We start from the raw sequence: 20,930 nt of genomic DNA, 5'->3' as shown, positions 1-20,930 counted from the left end.
AGTGGGACTATAGCAAAGTCCAATAGCCACAGATAGGATGCCACTAGGTACACTGAGTGTTTGCTAGTATAATGGCTTAGTTATAATGAGTTGGAGTGTGCAATGCAGGCAGACGCGCTCTGCAAATGTCTTTGCACTAGTGGGACTATAGCAAAGTCCAATAGCCACAGATAGGATGCCACTAGGTACACTGAGTGTTTGCTAGTATAATGGCTTAGTTATGAGTTGGAGTGTGCAATGCAGGCAGATGCGCTCTGCAAATGTCTTTGCACTAGTGGGACTATAGCAAAGTCCAATAGCCACGTATAGGATGCCACTAGGTACACTGAGTGTTTGCTAGTATAATGGCTTAGTTATAATGAGTTGGAGTGTGCAATGCAGGCAGACGCGCTCTGCAAATGTCTTTGCACTAGTGAGACTATAGCAAAGTCCAATAGCCACAGATAGGATGTCACTAGGTACACTGAGTGTTTGCTAGTATAATGGCTTAGTTATAATGAGTTGGAGTGTGCAATGCAGGCAGACGCGCTCTGCAAATGTCTTTGCACTAGTGTGACTATAGCAAAGTCCAATAGCCACGTATAGGATGCCACTAGGTACACTGAGTGTTTGCTAGTATAATGGCTTAGTTATGAGTTGGAGTGTGCAATGCAGGCAGATGCGCTCTGCAAATGTCTTTGCACTAGTGGGACTATAGCAAAGTCCAATAGCCACGTATAGGATGCCACTAGGTACACTGAGTGTTTGCTAGTATAATGGCTTAGTTATAATGAGTTGGAGTGTGCAATGCAGGCAGACGCGCTCTGCAAATGTCTTTGCACTAGTGGGACTATAGCAAAGTCCAATAGCCACAGATAGGATGCCACTAGGTACACTGAGTGTTTGCTAGTATAATGGCTTAGTTATAATGAGTTGGAGTGTGCAATGCAGGCAGACGCGCTCTGCAAATGTCTTTGCACTAGTGGGACTATAGCAAAGTCCAATAGCCACAGATAGGATGCCACTAGGTACACTGAGTGTTTGCTAGTATAATGGCTTAGTTATAATGAGTTGGAGTGTGCAATGCAGGCAGACACGCTCTGCAAATGTCTTTGCACTAGTGGGACTATAGCAAAGTCCAATAGCCACAGATAGGATGCCACTAGGTACACTGAGTGTTTGCTAGTATAATGGCTTAGTTATGAGTTGGAGTGTGCAATGCAGGCAGACGCGCTCTGCAAATGTCTTTGCACTAGTGGGACTATAGCAAAGTCCAATAGCCACGTATAGGATGCCACTAGGTACACTGAGTGTTTGCTAGTATAATGGCTTAGTTATCATGAGTTGGAGTGTGCAATGCAGGCAGACGCGCTCTGCAAATGTCTTTGCACTAGTGTGACTATAGCAAAGTCCAATAGCCACGTATAGGATGCCACTAGGTACACTGAGTGTTTGCTAGTATAATGGCTTAGTTATGAGTTGGAGTGTGCAATGCAGGCAGATGCGCTCTGCAAATGTCTTTGCACTAGTGGGACTATAGCAAAGTCCAATAGCCACGTATAGGATGCCACTAGGTACACTGAGTGTTTGCTAGTATAATGGCTTAGTTATAATGAGTTGGAGTGTGCAATGCAGGCAGACGCGCTCTGCAAATGTCTTTGCACTAGTGGGACTATAGCAAAGTCCAATAGCCACAGATAGGATGCCACTAGGTACACTGAGTGTTTGCTAGTATAATGGCTTAGTTATAATGAGTTGGAGTGTGCAATGCAGGCAGACGCGCTCTGCAAATGTCTTTGCACTAGTGGGACTATAGCAAAGTCCAATAGCCACAGATAGGATGCCACTAGGTACACTGAGTGTTTGCTAGTATAATGGCTTAGTTATAATGAGTTGGAGTGTGCAATGCAGGCAGACGCGCTCTGCAAATGTCTTTGCACTAGTGGGACTATAGCAAAGTCCAATAGCCACGTATAGGATGCCACTAGGTACACTGAGTGTTTGCTAGTATAATGGCTTAGTTATGAGTTGGAGTGTGCAATGCAGGCAGATGCGCTCTGCAAATGTCTTTGCACTAGTGGGACTATAGCAAAGTCCAATAGCCACGTATAGGATGCCACTAGGTACACTGAGTGTTTGCTAGTATAATGGCTTAGTTATAATGAGTTGGAGTGTGCAATGCAGGCAGACGCGCTCTGCAAATGTCTTTGCACTAGTGGGACTATAGCAAAGTCCAATAGCCACAGATAGGATGCCACTAGGTACACTGAGTGTTTGCTAGTATAATGGCTTAGTTATAATGAGTTGGAGTGTGCAATGCAGGCAGACGCGCTCTGCAAATGTCTTTGCACTAGTGGGACTATAGCAAAGTCCAATAGCCACAGATAGGATGCCACTAGGTACACTGAGTGTTTGCTAGTATAATGGCTTAGTTATAATGAGTTGGAGTGTGCAATGCAGGCAGACACGCTCTGCAAATGTCTTTGCACTAGTGGGACTATAGCAAAGTCCAATAGCCACAGATAGGATGCCACTAGGTACACTGAGTGTTTGCTAGTATAATGGCTTAGTTATAATGAGTTGGAGTGTGCAATGCAGGCAGACGCGCTCTGCAAATGTCTTTGCACTAGTGGGACTATAGCAAAGTCCAATAGCCACGTATAGGATGCCACTAGGTACACTGAGTGTTTGCTAGTATAATGGCTTAGTTATCATGAGTTGGAGTGTGCAATGCAGGCAGACGCGCTCTGCAAATGTCTTTGCACTAGTGTGACTATAGCAAAGTCCAATAGCCACGTATAGGATGCCACTAGGTACACTGAGTGTTTGCTAGTATAATGGCTTAGTTATGAGTTGGAGTGTGCAATGCAGGCAGATGCGCTCTGCAAATGTCTTTGCACTAGTGGGACTATAGCAAAGTCCAATAGCCACGTATAGGATGCCACTAGGTACACTGAGTGTTTGCTAGTATAATGGCTTAGTTATAATGAGTTGGAGTGTGCAATGCAGGCAGACGCGCTCTGCAAATGTCTTTGCACTAGTGGGACTATAGCAAAGTCCAATAGCCACAGATAGGATGCCACTAGGTACACTGAGTGTTTGCTAGTATAATGGCTTAGTTATAATGAGTTGGAGTGTGCAATGCAGGCAGACGCGCTCTGCAAATGTCTTTGCACTAGTGGGACTATAGCAAAGTCCAATAGCCACAGATAGGATGCCACTAGGTACACTGAGTGTTTGCTAGTATAATGGCTTAGTTATAATGAGTTGGAGTATGCAGAGGACACGAGGGTACAGTGCCAGGATTTTGGGGTCTGGGTAGAGGAATGGAAGCCTGCCTTTCTATCCCTCCTAATAGGGAAATGCAGGGAGGAAATCCCTGACCTTGGCTACACAGACGCTGTCTCTGTTTTCAGGACCTGTCACCTTAACTCTGACCCTGCCGGTTTGAGCCCTTAAAAGGACTGCTAGAAAGTGCTATCCCTATGCTGTCCAGCGCTGTGTATGGAGCGCATACAGCTGTATCAGCGATAGGACTCAGGAGGACGGAGCTGCGACAGTGATGTCTGACACCAAAGACGCAGAAGAGATAATGGCGTCCTGGAGGAAAATGTCCGTTTTTATAATGCAGGGACATGTGACATGGACATCCTATCACACATGCCGTTGCTTCTCTGGCTAAAAGTCCACTTAGCTGTGTGTGTGTCTGGGATTGGCTGACATGCTGGCCCGCCCCACAAGACGCGCGTGCTTAGGGAAGGAAGACAAGAAAAAAAAAAAAAAAAATGGCGATCGCCATTATAGAAACAGCAGTGATCTGAAGGCGCTGTTCACGCACACTATACACTGAAATGTCATAATAGTGTGATTCACAGAGTGACTTACACTATTACAGCAGAAACCAAGCTAGGATTTAGCTGTTTTTTTGCCGCTAGAACCGTTCTCGAACGTTTCTAGAACTATCGAGCTTTTGCAAAAAAGCTCGAGTTCTAGTTCGATCTAGAACATGCCCCAAAATCACTCGAGCCTAGAACTGGAGAACCACGAACCACGAACCGCGCTCAACTCTACTTATGATATACATAGACAATGCGTCTGATATATCCTATAGCACCCATAATAGTTTTTTCTCTTTTCAAAAGGATCACTGATAGGGATGAGCCAACTCTTGGATGTTTGGGTTCGATGGATTTGGACGAACTTTAGTTAAAACGTCTCTTTGGTATCTGGACTTGACCTGAACTTGATCCCAGAGCCCAAACCCTATAGAATTCAATGGGGACCTGAACTTTTGTGCTGTAAAATGATAGTGAATAAATATATAATAAAAAAATGTCATGGGGTCTCCCCTATTTTTGATAACTAGCCAAAGTAAAGCAGACAGCTGGGGGCTGGTATTATCTGGCTGGGAATGCCCATGGTTGTTTGTCCCTTACCAGCCTAAAAGTAGTAGTTTGCAGCCTCCCTAGAAGTGTAGTATCCATTAGATGCAGCAATTTTAGCAGTTTGCACCAGCTATTCCTGATTGCCCTGGTGTGTTGGCAATCGGGGTAATGGTTCATGGGTTTGATGTTAGCTGTGTAATGTCAGCTGGCATCAAGCCCTGGTGTTAGTAATGGAGAGGCATCTATCAGACACCCTCATTACTAACATGGTAAGTGTAAAGAAAAAAATGCAAAATACACACACACACAGGAAAAATAGTTTATTTGAATAAATAAACTCCCTCACCGTTCCTCAGTCATAATTTTATTAATTTAAAAAAAAAATGTAAAATCCTCAAAATTACAACATACTCCAATGGTGTAATATCCCACAACATCCATTGAATCCTATGGATCCTTATTCTCAGAACAAGGTTCCATAGAACACTCACGGTCAGCGCCAGACATGAAATTTATCATGAGACTTTCCTTTGCTGTCACTGACGTCGAGTGACCTATGGAGCCTCATTTTGAGGATGAAGCTCCATTGGATTTGATAGACGTTGTGGAAAATTACATCATTAGGTTATGTAAGAACTTTGAGGATTTTTTAAATTAATAAATTGGTGAATGAAGGAATATGGGAGAGTCTTTTTTTAAAGAAACAATTTTTTCCTGTGTGTGTTGTGTTTTTATACTTTACGCTTACCAGTTTAGTAATTGGGGTGTCTGAAAGACACTGCTCTATTACTAATCCCTTGGCTTGACGTCAGGGGTCAATTCACAGCTGACATCAACCCTCAAATATATTATCTCGATTGCCACCACACTATGGCAATCGGGAAGAGTCAGGGTAAAACGCCAAAATTAGCTCATCTAATGGATGCACCAATTCTAGGCTGACTGTGGGCTGTTATTCTTAGGCTGGTAAGGGCAAAATAACCATGGGTCATCCCAGCCTGATAATACTAGCTGTCTGCCTTACCTTGGCTGGTTATTAAAAATGGGGGGCCCATGTAATTTTTTAAAATTATTTATTAGTTATACAAGGCTAAACATAACTTTTAGTGCCCCATGAAAGGCACTAAAGGGTGCAAGTGTACAATATGTAGAGGGGGGCATACTTTGCTTTTGTTAACTTCCATACGACAGTGTGTGCCAAGCATAGCATCACCAAGTCCTATATAGACCTGATGATGGGATGCAGCTGGCCTATCACAGAGTGGCTTTGATTGCTGAAGAAGTGCCCACAGCTGAAAATCTTGGTGATTGGCTGCGCTGCAGCTTTTCAAAAATCTTTATTCAGTATACAAACAGCAACCAAAATCCAAACTCAGCCATGAACTTCCATGACAAGTCTATGTCAGAGTTCAACCACTGGACACTAGATGCCAGATAAAGGTATATTCCAATTTTTGGAAAAAAATAGAATAAAATGAGCCAATAAATTATGCAATCAAATCAAAAAAAGCACTTTAAACCAACCTCTTCAATTCTTGCCCATTCTGTGTTAATACCCTCAGTTATTGCCAATCCTTGTTAACAAATTGGCAGCACATGATCACTGGATCCAGTGAACTCAGCTGTCATGTGCAGTATTAATGGCATCACCACTCAGGAATAACATGCATCTTATAAACAAGGACCGCCAAAGACAGCATTCATGATGAGCACAGAATCGGTGGTATACAGGAAAAGATGAGGAATGCTTTTATATGTTATAAAATTAATTACTCTTTTTATTTGTATTTTTTCTGAGATAAGAAAAACTCCTTTAAATAATAACATCTGACAAGGCACAATAACCACTAGAGGAACTTACTAATCACTAATTTATACAATCTCATGGAAGTAAAGTAACAGTATTTGAATGACAGCCTTCTGTTATTAAAATGATTAGTTGTGGGTAGGAACCTAAAAAATTGCTTTTTAACAGTCTATCATACAAAGTAGGAACAATTTTAGATAGTAGTAGACTTTTGCATTCACTGACAAGCAAAAGAGTAATAAACAATGTTGTTAAGTTTTGACTTTCAGGTTCCATATCTCACTATCCTGTACAGCTGCGAATGTGAGACTATCTTCATTTTATAGACAATCATCTTTGCCATCACATACATAAATTTGACTTGCAAATATTTAACATATGATTAGTTATGCAGATGCTTGTCATGTCACTGCATTGTTACTGTTTTGCTCCTAAAAATCTAAATTTTAATTATTTGTTAGTATTTTGTAAATCCACCTTTGGCTTTCAATATTGCCTGAATCATTCTGGGCATGCACTCAATCAGATTCAAGCATGTTTTGACTTAAATCTGATCCCAGGTCTCTTCTACACATTCTCAATGTTGGTGAATACTGGTGGACTCACTTGGGTATGTACACAGCTTTTTCCTCAACTCTTCTCTGACATTGAACCATTTCTTTGCTGATCTCGAGGTATGCTTCATGTCATTGTGCTGCTGGAACACTATGTCGTATTTTCATACCCATAGTACTCAAGTGTACAAAGTGTACAAAGTAACTCATCTTGTAGAATACTCACATATTTGCTTAGCATTGAGACTAGAGATGAGCGATGCTCGAGGTTTGCCAATTTCATGTTCGAGTGATTTTGGGGGGTGTTCGAGACGTTCGACGAACTCGAGCCTTTTGCTGAAAGCCCGACAGTTCAAGTAACGTTCGAGAACGGTTCGATCACCATAAACGTGGCTTTTCACAGTAAAGCCATATGCACACGTTGCTATCTGCATACGTCCTGCGTCCCCAGCACAATCCTTCTCTCTTTCCTACTCACCGATCACGGGCGTCTTGCTGCACGGCTGTCAGAAATCTGCGGCGTCTTTTCCTCTTTAGAAAATGGCTGCCGCTTCATTATACAATCAGGTATTCCGTGCCCACCGGCGCCCATGATTGGCTGCAGTCAGGCACGTACCCACGATGAGTGACAGCTGTCTCACTGCAACCAATCACAGCCAACGGCGGGTGGGTCTATATCGTGCAGTAAAATGAATAAATAAATAATAAAAAAAAAAATGCGCTTCCCCCATATTTGATACCAGCCAGGATAAAGCCGCATGGCTGGAGGCTGGTATTGTCAGGATGTGGAGCGCCACGGTATGGGGAGCCCTCCAGCCTAACAATATCACCCAGCAGCTGGCCCGGAATTGCCACATCCATTAGATGCGACAGTCCCGGGACTCCACCCAGCTCATCCCGAATTGCCCTGGTGTGGTGACAATCAGGGTAATAATGAGTTTAATTACGCCAGGCATCTCCCCGAGACACCTTCCATGATTAAACTGAAAGTGAAAGTAAAGCAACACACAGCGAAAAATCCTTTATTTGGAATAAAAGACAAAAAAAATCCTCTTTCACCATTTTATTAAAATCACCAAATACCCCTCCAGGTCCAAAGTAATCCACACAACACTATCAGCTCTGCTAGCTCTGCTACAAGAAGATGACAGGGAGCGATCTGTGTCCTCTCCACGTAGCAGCTGAAGTGAACCGCTCTGTAATCTGAGACTTCAGTCTGCAATGCAAAAGTCAAAATTACCAAATCTGCCTATGTTTTTCATTAGAGGCAGTGGCTGAATGGTTAGAGTGCTCGCCTAAGAAGCAGTACTGTATTTGTAAATGTATTTATTTTAAATTAGAATTATTTATTTATAATTCTAATTTAATTTAATTATGCACTGAGGGGAGGAGCCGGACATCAGCTGTGAGCCACACCTCTAAAATCGGAGCAGTTCACGGAATGAGGCTGCATTGCTCTCTCTCTTTCTCTCAGTCAGTCAGTCTCTGTCAGTCAGTCAGTCTCAGTCAGTCAGTCTCAGTCAGTCAGTCAGTCAGTCTCAGTCAGTCAGTCAGTCTCAGTCAGTCAGTCAGTCAGCCTCAGTCAGTCAGTCTCAGTCAGACAGTGAGTCAGTCAGTCTCAGTCAGTCAGTCTCAGTCAGACAGTGAGTCAGTCAGTCTCAGTCAGTCAGTCAGTCAGAGTCAGTCAGTCTCAGTCAGTCAGTGAGTCAGTCAGTCTCAGTCAGTCAGTCAGTCTCAGTCAGTCAGTCTCAGTCAGTCAGTCAGTCTCAGTCAGTCTGTCAGTCTCAGTTAGTCAGTGAGTCAGTCAGTCAGCCAGTCTGGGTAAGTGTCAGTCAGTCAGTCTCAGTCAGTCAGTCTCAGTCTCAGTCAGTCTCTCTTCTCTCTCCTTTCTTCTCTCTCTCCTCTCTCTTCTCGCTCTCTCTCCTCTTCTCTCCTCTTCTCTCCTCTTCTCTCCCCCCTCTCTTCTCTCTCTTCTCTCTCCTGTCTCTCTTCTTTCTCTTTCTGTTCTCTCTCCACTCTCTCTTCTCTCCTCTTCTCTCTCTCTTCTCTCTCTCTCCTCTCTCTCTTCTCTCCTGTTCTCTCTCTCTCTTTGCTCTCTCTCTCCTCTCTCTTCTCTCCTCTTCTCTCTCTCTTCTCTCTCTCTTCTCTCTCTCTCTTCTCTCCTCTTCTCTCTCTCTCTCCCTCTCTCTCTTCTCTTTTCTCTCTCTTTTCTCTCTCTTTTTTCTCTCTCTTTTCTCTCTATTTTCTCTCTCTTCTCTCTCTCTTCTTTCTCTCTCTCTCTCTCTCTAAGACCTGGTGATGATCACCTGATGCAGTCACCTGATGGAATCAGCTGACACTATAAGTCGAGCGGTGAGGCCGGCTTTTTACCGGCCAGCCGGCTAAACTATCAGCTGATGCTGTCGGACAGGAGTCTGCACAGAAGTGTGTAGTTGGGTTTTTTTGCACTGATGCCTCATCTGATTGTATAAAAGCCGTTTATACAATCAGCTACTGTGTCATGTGATTCAGGCCCTTGAACCTGACATATCATCTGATCGCTTTGCCTTCCAGCAAACCGATCAGATGATATTGGATCCGGATTGGACGGCATGGGACCCTTGAACCAGGATTACTGCGGAGGGGGGTTCTTTATTTCAATAAAGATGGAGTCACTAATTGTGTTGTGTTTTATTTCTAATAAAAATATTTTTCTGTGTGTTGTGCTTTTTTTTTATCTCTACTAGAAATTCATGGTGCCCATGTCTAATATTGACGTGACACCATGAATTTCGGGCTTAGGGCCAGTTGATAATATACAGCTAGCCCTAACCCCATTATTACCCAGTGAGCCACCCATCACCAGGGCAGCTGGAAGAGTTGGATACAGCGCCAGAAGATGGTGCTTCTAGGAAAGAGCCCTTTTCTGGGGCGGCTGCGGACTGAAATTCGCAGCAGGGGTGCCCAGAAAGCTTGGGCACTGTGAGCTGCGGATTCCAATCCCCAACTGCCTAGTTGTACCTGGCTGGACACAAAAATTGGGTGAAGCCCACGTCATTTTTTTTTAAATTATTTCATGAAATTCAGGAAATAATTAAAAACAAAGAGGGCTTCCCTATATTTTTGGTTCCCAGCCAGGTTCAAATAGGCAGCCCATGTAATTTTTTGGGGGGGGGGCAAAAAACTCCTGCATACAGTCCTGGATGGAGTATGCTGAGCCTTGTAATTCTGCAGCTGCTGTCTGTCTGTATGGAGGAGAGCAGACAGCAGCAGCAGAACTACAAGGCCCAGCATGCTCCATTCACTAGTGTATGCAGGAGAGCAGACAGCAGCTGCAGAACTACAAGACTGTCCACTCTCATACTTTTTTGCAAACTCGAGCCGAGTCTTCTTATGACAAGATTGAAGTTGAGGCATATTCACCTTTTTTCAGGCCTCTTGATAGACCTTGTGATGAGCCAACTTGTTGACTCTGATATTTTGCCTGGACGTCCACCTCTTGGCTTTTGAATGGATGAATGGACTTCATTTCGTATTCTTCCAACTGTCATGGTGCTCACATAATGCATTTTGGCAATTTTCTTAGCAGAGAGACTGCTATAGATGAGCTGGATGATTCTGTTTCTCTTTTCTTTAGAAATCTTCATGACTGCTCCGCTATGCGAACCAAAGACCTTTCACTTGGACATAATCACACATTGCGCTATTAAGGAATGTGAAAACAAGTTGTAGTTTGTAGTATACAGGAAGGAAAAGGTTTTTCCACTCCAGGAGCAAATGTAAAACAATGAAGGGACATGACAATTATCTGCATAACCAATCATATGGTTAATAGTTGCAAGTCAAATGTATTAATGAGATAGCCAAGATGATGATCTATAAAATGTAGGTAGTCTCACATTCGATGGTTGTGGTGGTGGATGGTGAGATATGGATCCTCAAAGTCAAAAGCTGAAAACATTGTGTCAACCTCTGCTTGTTACTGTATCTGATGGCAAATCTACTGATTCGATTACAGATAAGTTAATATGTTTCATACGAAAAGATTATTAGCTATTATTTTGTTTCTCTGTTTTAGAACCATCTGATGAAATGAAAGTGAGAAGTCACAGTACAGAACCTTTACCAAAGTTGGAAAACAAAGAGCGATCTAGCCTCCACCATACGTCACCATCCTCCAGAGAGTCATTCAAATCTCAGGAATGGGATGGAACTCCGGGCTCAGCACATGTGTCCAGTAGGCTTGGAAGATCATCTGTGAGCCCAACAATGTTAGCAGGAAACAATAGTTCAGGTAAGAGATTTACATACAGTAGGAAGATTGGTGTCTTCCCTGTTGCAATATAAATAATTTTGAATATTCTGTAATGAATGGTTATAATGGTTTTATTAAAAAAACAGCAACTTTGCTATTTACTTGTTACTAAAAACTCTCTACATCCTCAAGAGTTAAAAGCAATCTGTCAACAGGTTTTTTCTATGTAATCTAAAGTCAGCATGATGTAGGGGTTAAAACACAAGGATGTGTGGGGCCCCGAGGCTCGGTGTCGGTGCAGCGGTGCATTACCTTCAGGGACTCCACGCGGCTGGATCTTGTCACAGGTAGGAAATCCTCTATTTTGATTGTCGTGACGCCACTCTCAGAATTGCGGTCAGTGGAGACCGCCACTGCAGGTTAGGGGTGCCTGGGGCTGATAGTAGGTGCAGTCAGTTGTAATAGCCTCCTGAGAGTGAGGCATGCCCCAGGGTCCCGTGTAGGGGTGTGGAACTACAAGTCGCAGAATGACTCACACGCACAAGCAGGATGTCTTTCAGGGGTTTTACTCACTGATGGTGGCAGGGTGAGTAACCCGGGCGTAGCTGGGATGAACCAGGCTGGAACCAGGTGTCCTTCAGGCTGACTTATGAGGGTGGCTACCAACTCGCCTTCCTTAGCCCGTTGTGTTTTGGGGTAACCCCTGCTTGAAGCCCTGCTGGGGTCGCCCAGGGAAGTTGCTGGTGCCTCTCTCCCCTTCTTTTTGGCCCGTTTGCTTGTAGCCTGGACCAGGTCACTCCGGCTGCTTGCCTCCTGTGAGCTATGGGCCCTAACTTTGGCTACGTGGCTGCGGACTCTGTGGTGTTGTCTTGGGGGTGTAAAGTGCCCCCTCATGCAGGTTTGGCAAAGGAAAGGTGAATCTATCCCTGCACTGGGACCTGCTACCCGTTTGGGCCTGGTATCTCCCTGACAGTCTCCTTACTTTCCACTCCGTTGCTCTCTCTTTAGCTGTGTGTGGATTTCGGGCAGCACTCCCAGGTGACCGTTCTCCCCCGTCGGTAGTCACTGCGCGTACGTTGTCAGAATTGTGTAGAGCTACAGGGTCTGCTTCTGCCCTCCCTGAACTTCACCACTCAACTGTCCTCGGCTCACTCTTCCCTCCTCTCCTGTTCTTGCCTACGTCACCTAGCAACCAGGCTCTCTACCACACCCCTCGAGTGGAGATGGAGGCTTCGCCCCCTCCTGGGATCCCCAGGGGTCCTCTCAAAGGTAAATGTGTGAGACCTGATCACTATGCGCCTGTGTAGTCACACCTCGGTCAGCCTTCTGGATTACCTGTTTTGTACTGTCCCCAGCATGGGTGCAGTACTCAGTGGTGCCTGACCAGGTCAGGGGCGCCACATTCCCCCTTAGTTATCACCAGCACGTCCTCGGGCTGCAAGACAACATTTTAAAATGCGTAAAACAGTAAAACATGGTAAAACGTTTTAAAACCAACAGGTACCATACATCACCACCCTCCACCCACAAGTCCGTTAACCCACCCTAAACCCTCTCAGGCGGCAGGTCACCGGTTTCTTTTGGTAACCAGGTCTGGGCCATCAGCTTCCCCAGACCTTTCTTCCCATCTGCCTCTCCCGTTGGCCGCGCCTTCAGCCACTTCTGGCAGGATGTAGAGGCGGCTTTCATGGTCTGGTGGTTTCAGGGTATACCTGGCCTGGTGGAGCCGCGCCTTCAGCCACTTCTGGCAGGATGTAGAGGCGGCCTCCACAGTTGGTGCTGACCAGGTACCCTCTTTGTGGTGGAGAGCCAGGCCCCATAAACAGGCGTGCTCCCTGGTAGTGGTTGTACCTCTGGGGTAACTATAAACACTGCGAGAGTTTGTGGCTATAGCCAGTTCATAGCCTTAAGGTTCATGGGTTAAAGTGCAAAAGGGTTTCTCACACAAGTTCATGTGGGCACGTGCTTAAACTTGAACGTTGCAAAACTTTTCAAACTGCTGTAGTTTTCTTTACTTTTCTCTACTCCATTCCACCAGGGCTTTTGCCTATTGGGCTTTGGCACCTGACATTTTCTATGTTTCTGTCGTCTGTTTCTTTTTCTGTATCCTCATCTTCCGTTGTTGAGATAGCAGGTTTACTGTAGGGATTTCTGGGGCAGGGTGTGACATCTAGTGCGTACCATCCGCGTTCTCCTTGGTGCTTTGTAAATTCTACTGGGTCTCCTATCTGTAGGTTTCTTCCTGGATGTCCTCTAGGTAAATGTGCTCTAACATCCCTTCTGTTCACAAATATGCCCTCTTTTACACCAGGTGCTACTATAAAGCCATATCCAGACCTTAGACTGAAGTCTTCTACAACTCCTCGACAAAGTGGGCCTCTGACCTGTGATTTGGCTCTTCTCAAGGACCGCTTTTCCTCTAAGTCTCTGGCTGTTACTTCGTCTTTTCTATCTGGAGATTGCTGTGCAGGTGGATCCCTTGTCCTGCTGCGGCGCCGTGTCCTGCGGGCTGGATTCTGCTGGGCTGCTACTGCACTGCTTGCAGGCTCCCAGGTGTGGTATCTGGACAAATCTTCCTCAGCGGAGGATGTCGGGCTCTCTTCATCCCAGCGGGAGTACGGCAGCATCTCTGGCTCTTGAACTGGTGCTGCATCCACTGCTAATGGCTCTGGGGTCAGCTTCTCAGCTTCCTGGCCTCCCCTCCCCCTTAGTTCTTCTGGGCACTCCTCTTGTGGCAGCGCTAGGGATGGATTTTCATCAGCAGGCCAGGGCGGGGGACCCTCTGGCATGAATGTTGCAGGAGTCTTCCTGTGGGTATGCGGAGGGAGCAGATACCGGTCCACCATCTCCTTTGGGAAGTGGGTCTCTAGATCAGCCTTCAGCTTCCAGTATTCGGGGTCCTCCCCCAGCAGGGACTTCCTAGCAGGGACTTCCTTGGGCTGGGGAGCGGTGTCTGCTCTGGCCTTGCGGGCCGGGGTAAATAGTTGTATGGTCTTGTCTTGGCGGGCCGAGCCTGGCGTGGCAGTGGCCTGGTCTTGGCGGGCCGAGCCTGGCGTGGCAGCGGCCTGGTCTTGGCGGGCCGAGCAGGGCATCGCTGCGGCGGCCTGAATTGGCGTCGCAGCTGCGATGGGATCTGTGCGGGCCGGGCTGGGCGCTTCTGCGGCCTGGATTGGCGTCGCAGCTGCGATGGGATCTGTGCGGGCCGCACCTGACGTGGCTGCGGCCTGGTTCAGCACCTCACTTGCGGCGCGGACGAGTGTCGCTGCGGCGGTGGGGTCTTGGCGGGCCGGGCCTAGCATGGCGGCGGCCTGGGTCAGCGTCACACCTGCGGCGTGGAGGAGGGTCGCGGTGGCAGCCGGATCTTTGCGGGTCGGGCAGGGCATCGCTGCGGCGGCCTGGGCTTGGCGGGCCGCACCTGGCGTGGCTGCGGCCTGGTTCAGCGTCGCAGCGCCGGGCGCCTCTTCAGGGACCGCGGGCATGGCAGCAAGGGTCGGGGCACTCGCGCTGACAGGGGCAACACAGGACTCACCCATCGGTAACGTCGTCGGGGCCTGAATCGTCGCCGCTCGGTCTGGCACTCGTCGTGCGGTTCCCCTCTCGTAGGCCTGAACCGCCGCAGCCATCTCCTGCAGCTCCGCACGTCCCTCTCAGATCTGCTGCACGATCCTCGCTTCCAGTCGGTTACTGAACTGGGCAAGCTCCCAGGACCACCAGGCAGCGGAACCCGGCTCTGGGCTCCTATCTTCAGACGCCATCTTCACCACGTCGTCGCCGCTCTGCAGATCTTTTCTCAGCAGCAGGCTTCCGACTCTTCCTTGCAGCGTCAGTGCCAGTTCCTTCACTGCCTTGAACTCTTCTCCCAACAGCAGGCTTATCAGTTTCTGCTCTGCCTTTTCCAGCAGCAGGCTTCTGGCTCCCTTTCCTTCCCGACGTCTCTGAACGCCTCCGCTCTCATCACTTGCGAGGACAGGACTCTTCCCTCCTCTCCTGTTCTTGCCTACGTCACCTAGCAAACAGGCTCTCTACCACACCCCTCGAGTGGAGATGGAGGCTTCGCCCCCTCCTGGGATCCCCAGGGGTCCTCTCAAAGGTAAATGTGTGAGACCTGATCACTATGCGCCTGTGTAGTCACACCTCGGTCAGCCTTCTGGATTACCTGTTTTGTACTGTCCCCAGCATGGGTGCAGTACTCAGTGGTGCCTGACCAGGTCAGGGGCGCCACAGATGCATAATTTATCATTTGTTTACATGTGATGAGTGTTTTATGGTCATGTCACACACAACGATGACGACATCGCTGCTAAGTCACCATTTTCTGTGACATAGCAGCGACCTTGCTAGCGATGTCGCTGTGTGTGACATCCAGCAATGACCTGGCCTCTGCTGTGAGGTCGTTGGTTGTTGCTGAATGTCCTGGGCCATTTTTTGGTCGTTGCTCTCCATCTGTGAAGCACACATCGCTGTGTGTCACAGCGAGAGAGCAACAAACTGAATGTGCAGGGAGCAGGGAGCCGGCTTCTGCGGACGCTGGTAACTAAGGTAAATATATTACCTTCATTACCAGCGTCCGCAGCTTCTTGAAGCTGGCTGCCTGCTCCCTGCACACGTAGCCAAGGTACACATCGGGTAACTATAAGCAAAGCGCTTTGCTTATTAACCCGATGTGTACTCTGGCTACGAGTGCAGGGAGCCAGCGCTAAGCGGTGTGCGCTGGTAACCAAGGTAAATATCGGGTAACCAAGTGAAGCACTTTGCTTGGTTACCCGATATTTACCATAGTTACCAAGCACAGCATCGCTTCCACGCGTCGCTGCTGGCTGGGGGCTGGTCACTGGTTGCTGGTGAGATCTGCCTGTTTGACAGCTCACTAGCGACCATGTAATGACGCAGCAGCGATCCTGATAAGGTCAGATTGTCGTCGTGATCACTGCTGCGTCGTTACGTGTGACCTAGGCTTTAGCATTTGAACATTATCAATGTTTGGACTACATTGCCTCATGCCTGTCAGTCCAACACACCTTTTGCTGTTATTAGCAACTCACTGTCAATAAACATTGTATATAGAGATCCTAGTAGGCGTGTGATTAACATTCATTAGCTCTGCTGCATTGCTAAATCAAGAAAACTCTGATTGTGTCAGAACCGCTGCACCCAGTAAATTAAGTGATATATTGTTGGAATCAGGATTCTTTTCCTACAACATGCTGCTCTTAGATGAGGTAACAAAAACCTGCTGACAGATTCTCTTACAGAATTTAATTCCATAGTTTTTTGCCCATCTGCATTCTATCAGAGGGAGCTTTTAATCCCTGCTCACTGGATCCGGCCAGCTTCAGTACCACAGTGCTTCTCAGATGCCCCAGAGACAAAGTGGTTACTGTGCCTAGATTACGGAGAGACAAATTAGAGTGAACAGAATAACAATGTACAAGATATAAGTCAATCAATAAGGAGAGATTGAACATGAGCTGCTTCATTAGGGTGCGACTGAGATTGATCATATGACACTGCTCAGATAACATAGTATAATATGTATATTCATGGGGGTTTTGACATTTTCCAGGTTATTTATTATTATATGTTTTTCATAGGTTATTTATTCATTATATGGGATGGTTAAAGGGAACCTGTCACCAGATTTGGTGACTATAAGCTGCGGCCACCACCAGTGGGATCTTATATACAGTATTCTAACATGCTGTATATAAGAGCCCAGGCCGGTGTGTAGAGCGTAAAAACACTTTATAATACTTTTATAAATGGTCAGTGCGGAGCGGATAGGTCAGATGGGTGCCTCCGTTCTCCAGTACTTACGCCTCCTCTTTTGGCCATCTTTGTCTTCCGTCTTCTGAAGCTAGTGTGGATGACGCGTCCTACGTCATCCACACAAACCGACACTGGGGTCCTGTGCAGGCGCACTTTGATCTGTACTGAGCAGGGCAGATCATAGTATTGTAGTGCACCTGCGCGGAACCTTAATGCTGGCTATTGTGGATGAATTCGGACACATCATCCACACTAGCTTCAGAAGAAGGACAAAGATGGCCGAAAGAGGATGGGCTGCACGTGGAGAACGGAGACATCCATCTGCTCCGCACTATCCATTTAGGTGAGTATTATAAAGTGATTTTTACATTCTACACAGCGGCCTGGGCTCTTATATACAGCATGTTAGAATGTATATAAGAGCCCACTGGTGGTGGCCACAGCTTATAGCCCCCAAATCTGGTAACAGGTTCCCTTTAAACTGGATAGCAGTGGTGTTGTGTCATGGTGGATATTAAAAGAATAAATTCTTTTATAGGTACGACTGAGTAAGGGTATGTGCGCACGTCTCTGCATTATACTCTGCAGCGCTTAAGTCACTGCATGTGCATTTGAAAATGCAGCCAAAAAACTGCATTTTGAAAGCATTGTGCATGTGGAATTCATGCGTTCTAGATGTCTGCTCTGTCATAGATAGAGTGACATGTTGCTTTTTAGAACGCAGCATTTTGGCAAAATATTTCAGTAGCCAAAACGCTGCGTTCTAAATTGCAACGTGCAGATGGAATTTGCACAATGTTCATAGATTGTGCTGGGCAGGATACATGCTTTTACGCTGCTGTACAGAACGCAGCATAAAAGCATGAAAAAAGCACACGTGCCTTAAATGGCTTTGATCCTTTTATTTAAGCACGACTCCAGCATTTTTTTTCAGTGCTGGAGTGGTTTACTGAATTTAACTCCCAATACCCTATTGTTATACTCACCCCCCCTAGCAGTTTCACCTTTTTTTCAGTGTCACTGCAGTCCTGTGGCGCTTTTTTGTGCTCATAACTTCTGACTGTCAGGAAGTAAGAAATTATATCACAAGCTCTCAGTGCAAGTCTATGAGACCCAGAACAAGGTTCTTATAGACTTGAGTGAGTTGTGACCTCTGCCGTGCTCCATTAAACAATAGTGCAGCCGGAAGGTTACAATGTTCTGGAAACGAACGGGAGTGGTGCTGAAAACAGATGAACATGCCGGAGGGTAAGTACAAGATTGGGGGTAGAAGACTTAAATTTATAGAACCAGTGCAGCAGTGAAATGAGTACATGCTCTTGGAGGGGTGCTTTAACTGCTAACAGCATGGTTTTGTCCCTGCTGTGAAGACTAAAGCCTGCTTTACACGTTGCAATTTCGCATACGATATCATATGCGATTTGCAACGCCCCCATCGTATGTGTGGCATGTTCAATTTGTTGAACGTGTCACACAAACAAATAACCCCCGTCACACATACTTACCCGTCCATACGACCTAGATGTGGGCGGTGAACGTCCACTTCCTGGAGTGGGAGGGACGTTCGGCGTCACATTGACGTCACGCGGCAGCCAGCCAATAGAAGCGGAGGGGCGGAGCTGAGCGGGACGTAAACATCCCGCCCACCTCCTTCCTTCCGCATTGTGGGCCGGGAGCCGCAGGACGTAGGTAAGATCTATTCATCGTTCCCGGGGTGTCACACACTGCAATGTGTGCTACCCTGGGCATGATGAACAATCTGACGTGCAATTCTAGAGAAAGGTACGATGTGTATGCGATGAATGGTTTAACATTCAATCACAATCGCACGTACCTGTCATACACTGCAATGTAACTTACGATGCCGGATGTGCGTCACTTACGAAGTGACCCCGCCGACACATTGTAAGATACATTGCAACGTGTAAAGCAGGCTTTAGTTTTCATTTGTCACTAAGGTAAAATATCTTCCCTATCACACAATACAGCTATGTGCTATATGTGTATCTCAATCTGCCGGTTGGTACTAACTGCTCTAAATTGTCCAACATTTTGAAACAAAAAATGTCATTATTATTTTAATGATATAAATTATTTTTTTCTTATTTTGCAGAAATGAAAATAAGCTGCAAATTAGGTCGATCTGCTTCCACGTCAGGTGTGCCTCCTCCTTCAGTTACTCCCCTCAGGCTAGCCAATGAGCAACAACACAGCCAGGTACCACCGTTACCCAGTAGTGAATGACGTCATGTGATTCAACATGCCAAATACTTTCCACTTCTGTGTCTGTCATCTGTTGCCGTCAGCTCTGTGTGTCTGTCTTCGTATGGTCCACTATCTGTCTGCCATTAGTCAACAAAGTCTTCCGCCACACTGTTCACGGAGGATCTTTGTATTTCTTTTTCCTATAGTTCTTTGTTGATCCGGATTCTACTCATTCTGTAAATTTATTGTAACATTTAACTATTTGTACTTTAAATTATTTTTATTTTTTTTACACTTTGTGCACATTTTTACTGTCGTAGTTTGATAAATTCCACAGCCTTGTTTATGTGTATAGATGACTGTCTTGTCTGCCGCTACAAATCCATTGTTAATGATTTGTACATGCATTTTAACATTCTCCTTTCTGTATTGTAAGATGTGTGACAGTTTTTGCATTTACAATTATTTGGTCTTGGTGCATGTTTATATACAATCTGAGATGTCACTGTCTATACAAAATACTATACACGATCATCGTTCTCATTTAAATGGCAGCTACACAAGTTCAGCCCTGTAACATTTAGAATATATTAAAATTAATGCAATTAAAATATTGTTGTATATTGTATAATAGAAATTACCCTTTTATGTGCCAGAGAGCTCTGTAAATTGCCTGGAATTACATGTCTCCCTGGCACATAGGGGGCTATACTGAGCCCATTCTATTGCCAAAAAAGTAAGACTAAGATGTAAGTGTTTATGCATGAAAGCCATATCTATATTATCTTGAAAAGATAAATAAAAACTGCATCAAAAGACTTTATCACACTTGTGTTGTGCCGATATCTTGTTGTTTTCAGTGCATGATTCTGTGTGTCACAATTGTGTTACTTTACCAAACTAACCGGAAGAGTTAGTAACTGGTAAAATGTTCTCATTAGATCTGTCTGTGTCTTACACTCACTGTCTAAATGGTTTATATACATCTGTCCAGCACGTTACAGTGTCTCATATGTCAATGCACTTGTCATAACCATATGCTAGGCTCAATTCACAAGTAAGTCTTAAAGAACATCCTCGTAGACTTAATATTAAAGAATCATCAAAAAATATACTGTATGTCAAGTAATTTTCAAATTCTATCCTTTTTGTTAAGCTTGGATAACAAACAATATTGCCGACATTATCATTCACCAAGGGTTTTATTATTTTTATTTTTTAAGAAGACATGGATGCTTTTCTTGTTAGTAACAATATAGAAGGTTATGAATAACATACAATTACAAGTAGATAGTTGACCCAGCTTTAGGAGTCGGGAAGACATTTTTATATCGCCGGGGTCACGGATGCGGTGACGCACATACGGCATCGTTAGCGACGTCGTTGCGTGTGACAGCAAGGAACGACCATTAACGATGGAAAATACTCACCTTATTGTCCATCATTGACACGTCGTTCCTTTACAAAAAAATTGTTGATTTTTGAGCACGCAGGTTGTTCGTCGTTCCCGAGGCAGCACTCATCGCTATGTGTGACTCCTCGGGAGCGACTAAGTACAGCTTACCTGCGGCCGCCGGCAATGAGGAAGGAAGGAGATGGGCGGGATGTTACGTCCCGCTCATCTCCGCCCTTCCGCTTCTATTAGGCGGCCGCTTAGTGATGACGCTGTGACGCCAAACGAAGCGCCCCCTTAGAAAGGAGGCGGTTTGCCAGACACAGTGACGTCGCTAGGCAGGTAAGTACGTGTGATGGCTCCTAACGATTTTGTGCGCCACGGGCAGCAATTTGCCCGTGACGCACAAACAACGGGGGGCGGGTGCTTTCACCAGCGATATCGCTAGCGATATCACTGCGTGTAACACCCCCTTTAGAAACTATGTATGTTGCAATGTTACTATAGGGTGATTATATGTCTTAGAAATCTGATGGCCAATCAGTCTGGAGAACCATTGTCTCTCGTGACTTCCTCATACATAAGCATTCTTGGTCTGGTGTACTTT

General features: G+C 45.8%; 1 protein-coding gene across 3 annotated transcripts in view; it reads left to right on the top strand.

The window, feature by feature from the left end:
- Positions 1-20,930, top strand: part of NYAP2 (neuronal tyrosine-phosphorylated phosphoinositide-3-kinase adaptor 2) — a 342,325-nt gene that overhangs the window by 292,159 nt on the left and 29,236 nt on the right. For all 3 annotated transcript variants that reach the window (XM_075340770.1, XM_075340769.1, XM_075340771.1), the window contains exons 5-6: positions 10,783-10,998; positions 18,839-18,942. In XM_075340770.1, the coding sequence (XP_075196885.1) occupies positions 10,783-10,998; positions 18,839-18,942 (320 nt within the window). The remainder of the gene's footprint in view (positions 1-10,782; positions 10,999-18,838; positions 18,943-20,930) is intronic.

Source organism: Anomaloglossus baeobatrachus, chromosome 3 (genome assembly GCF_048569485.1).
Source record: "Anomaloglossus baeobatrachus isolate aAnoBae1 chromosome 3, aAnoBae1.hap1, whole genome shotgun sequence".
Classification (NCBI taxonomy): Eukaryota; Metazoa; Chordata; class Amphibia; order Anura; family Aromobatidae; genus Anomaloglossus; species Anomaloglossus baeobatrachus.
This window is presented reverse-complemented; position numbering and strand designations above follow the sequence as displayed.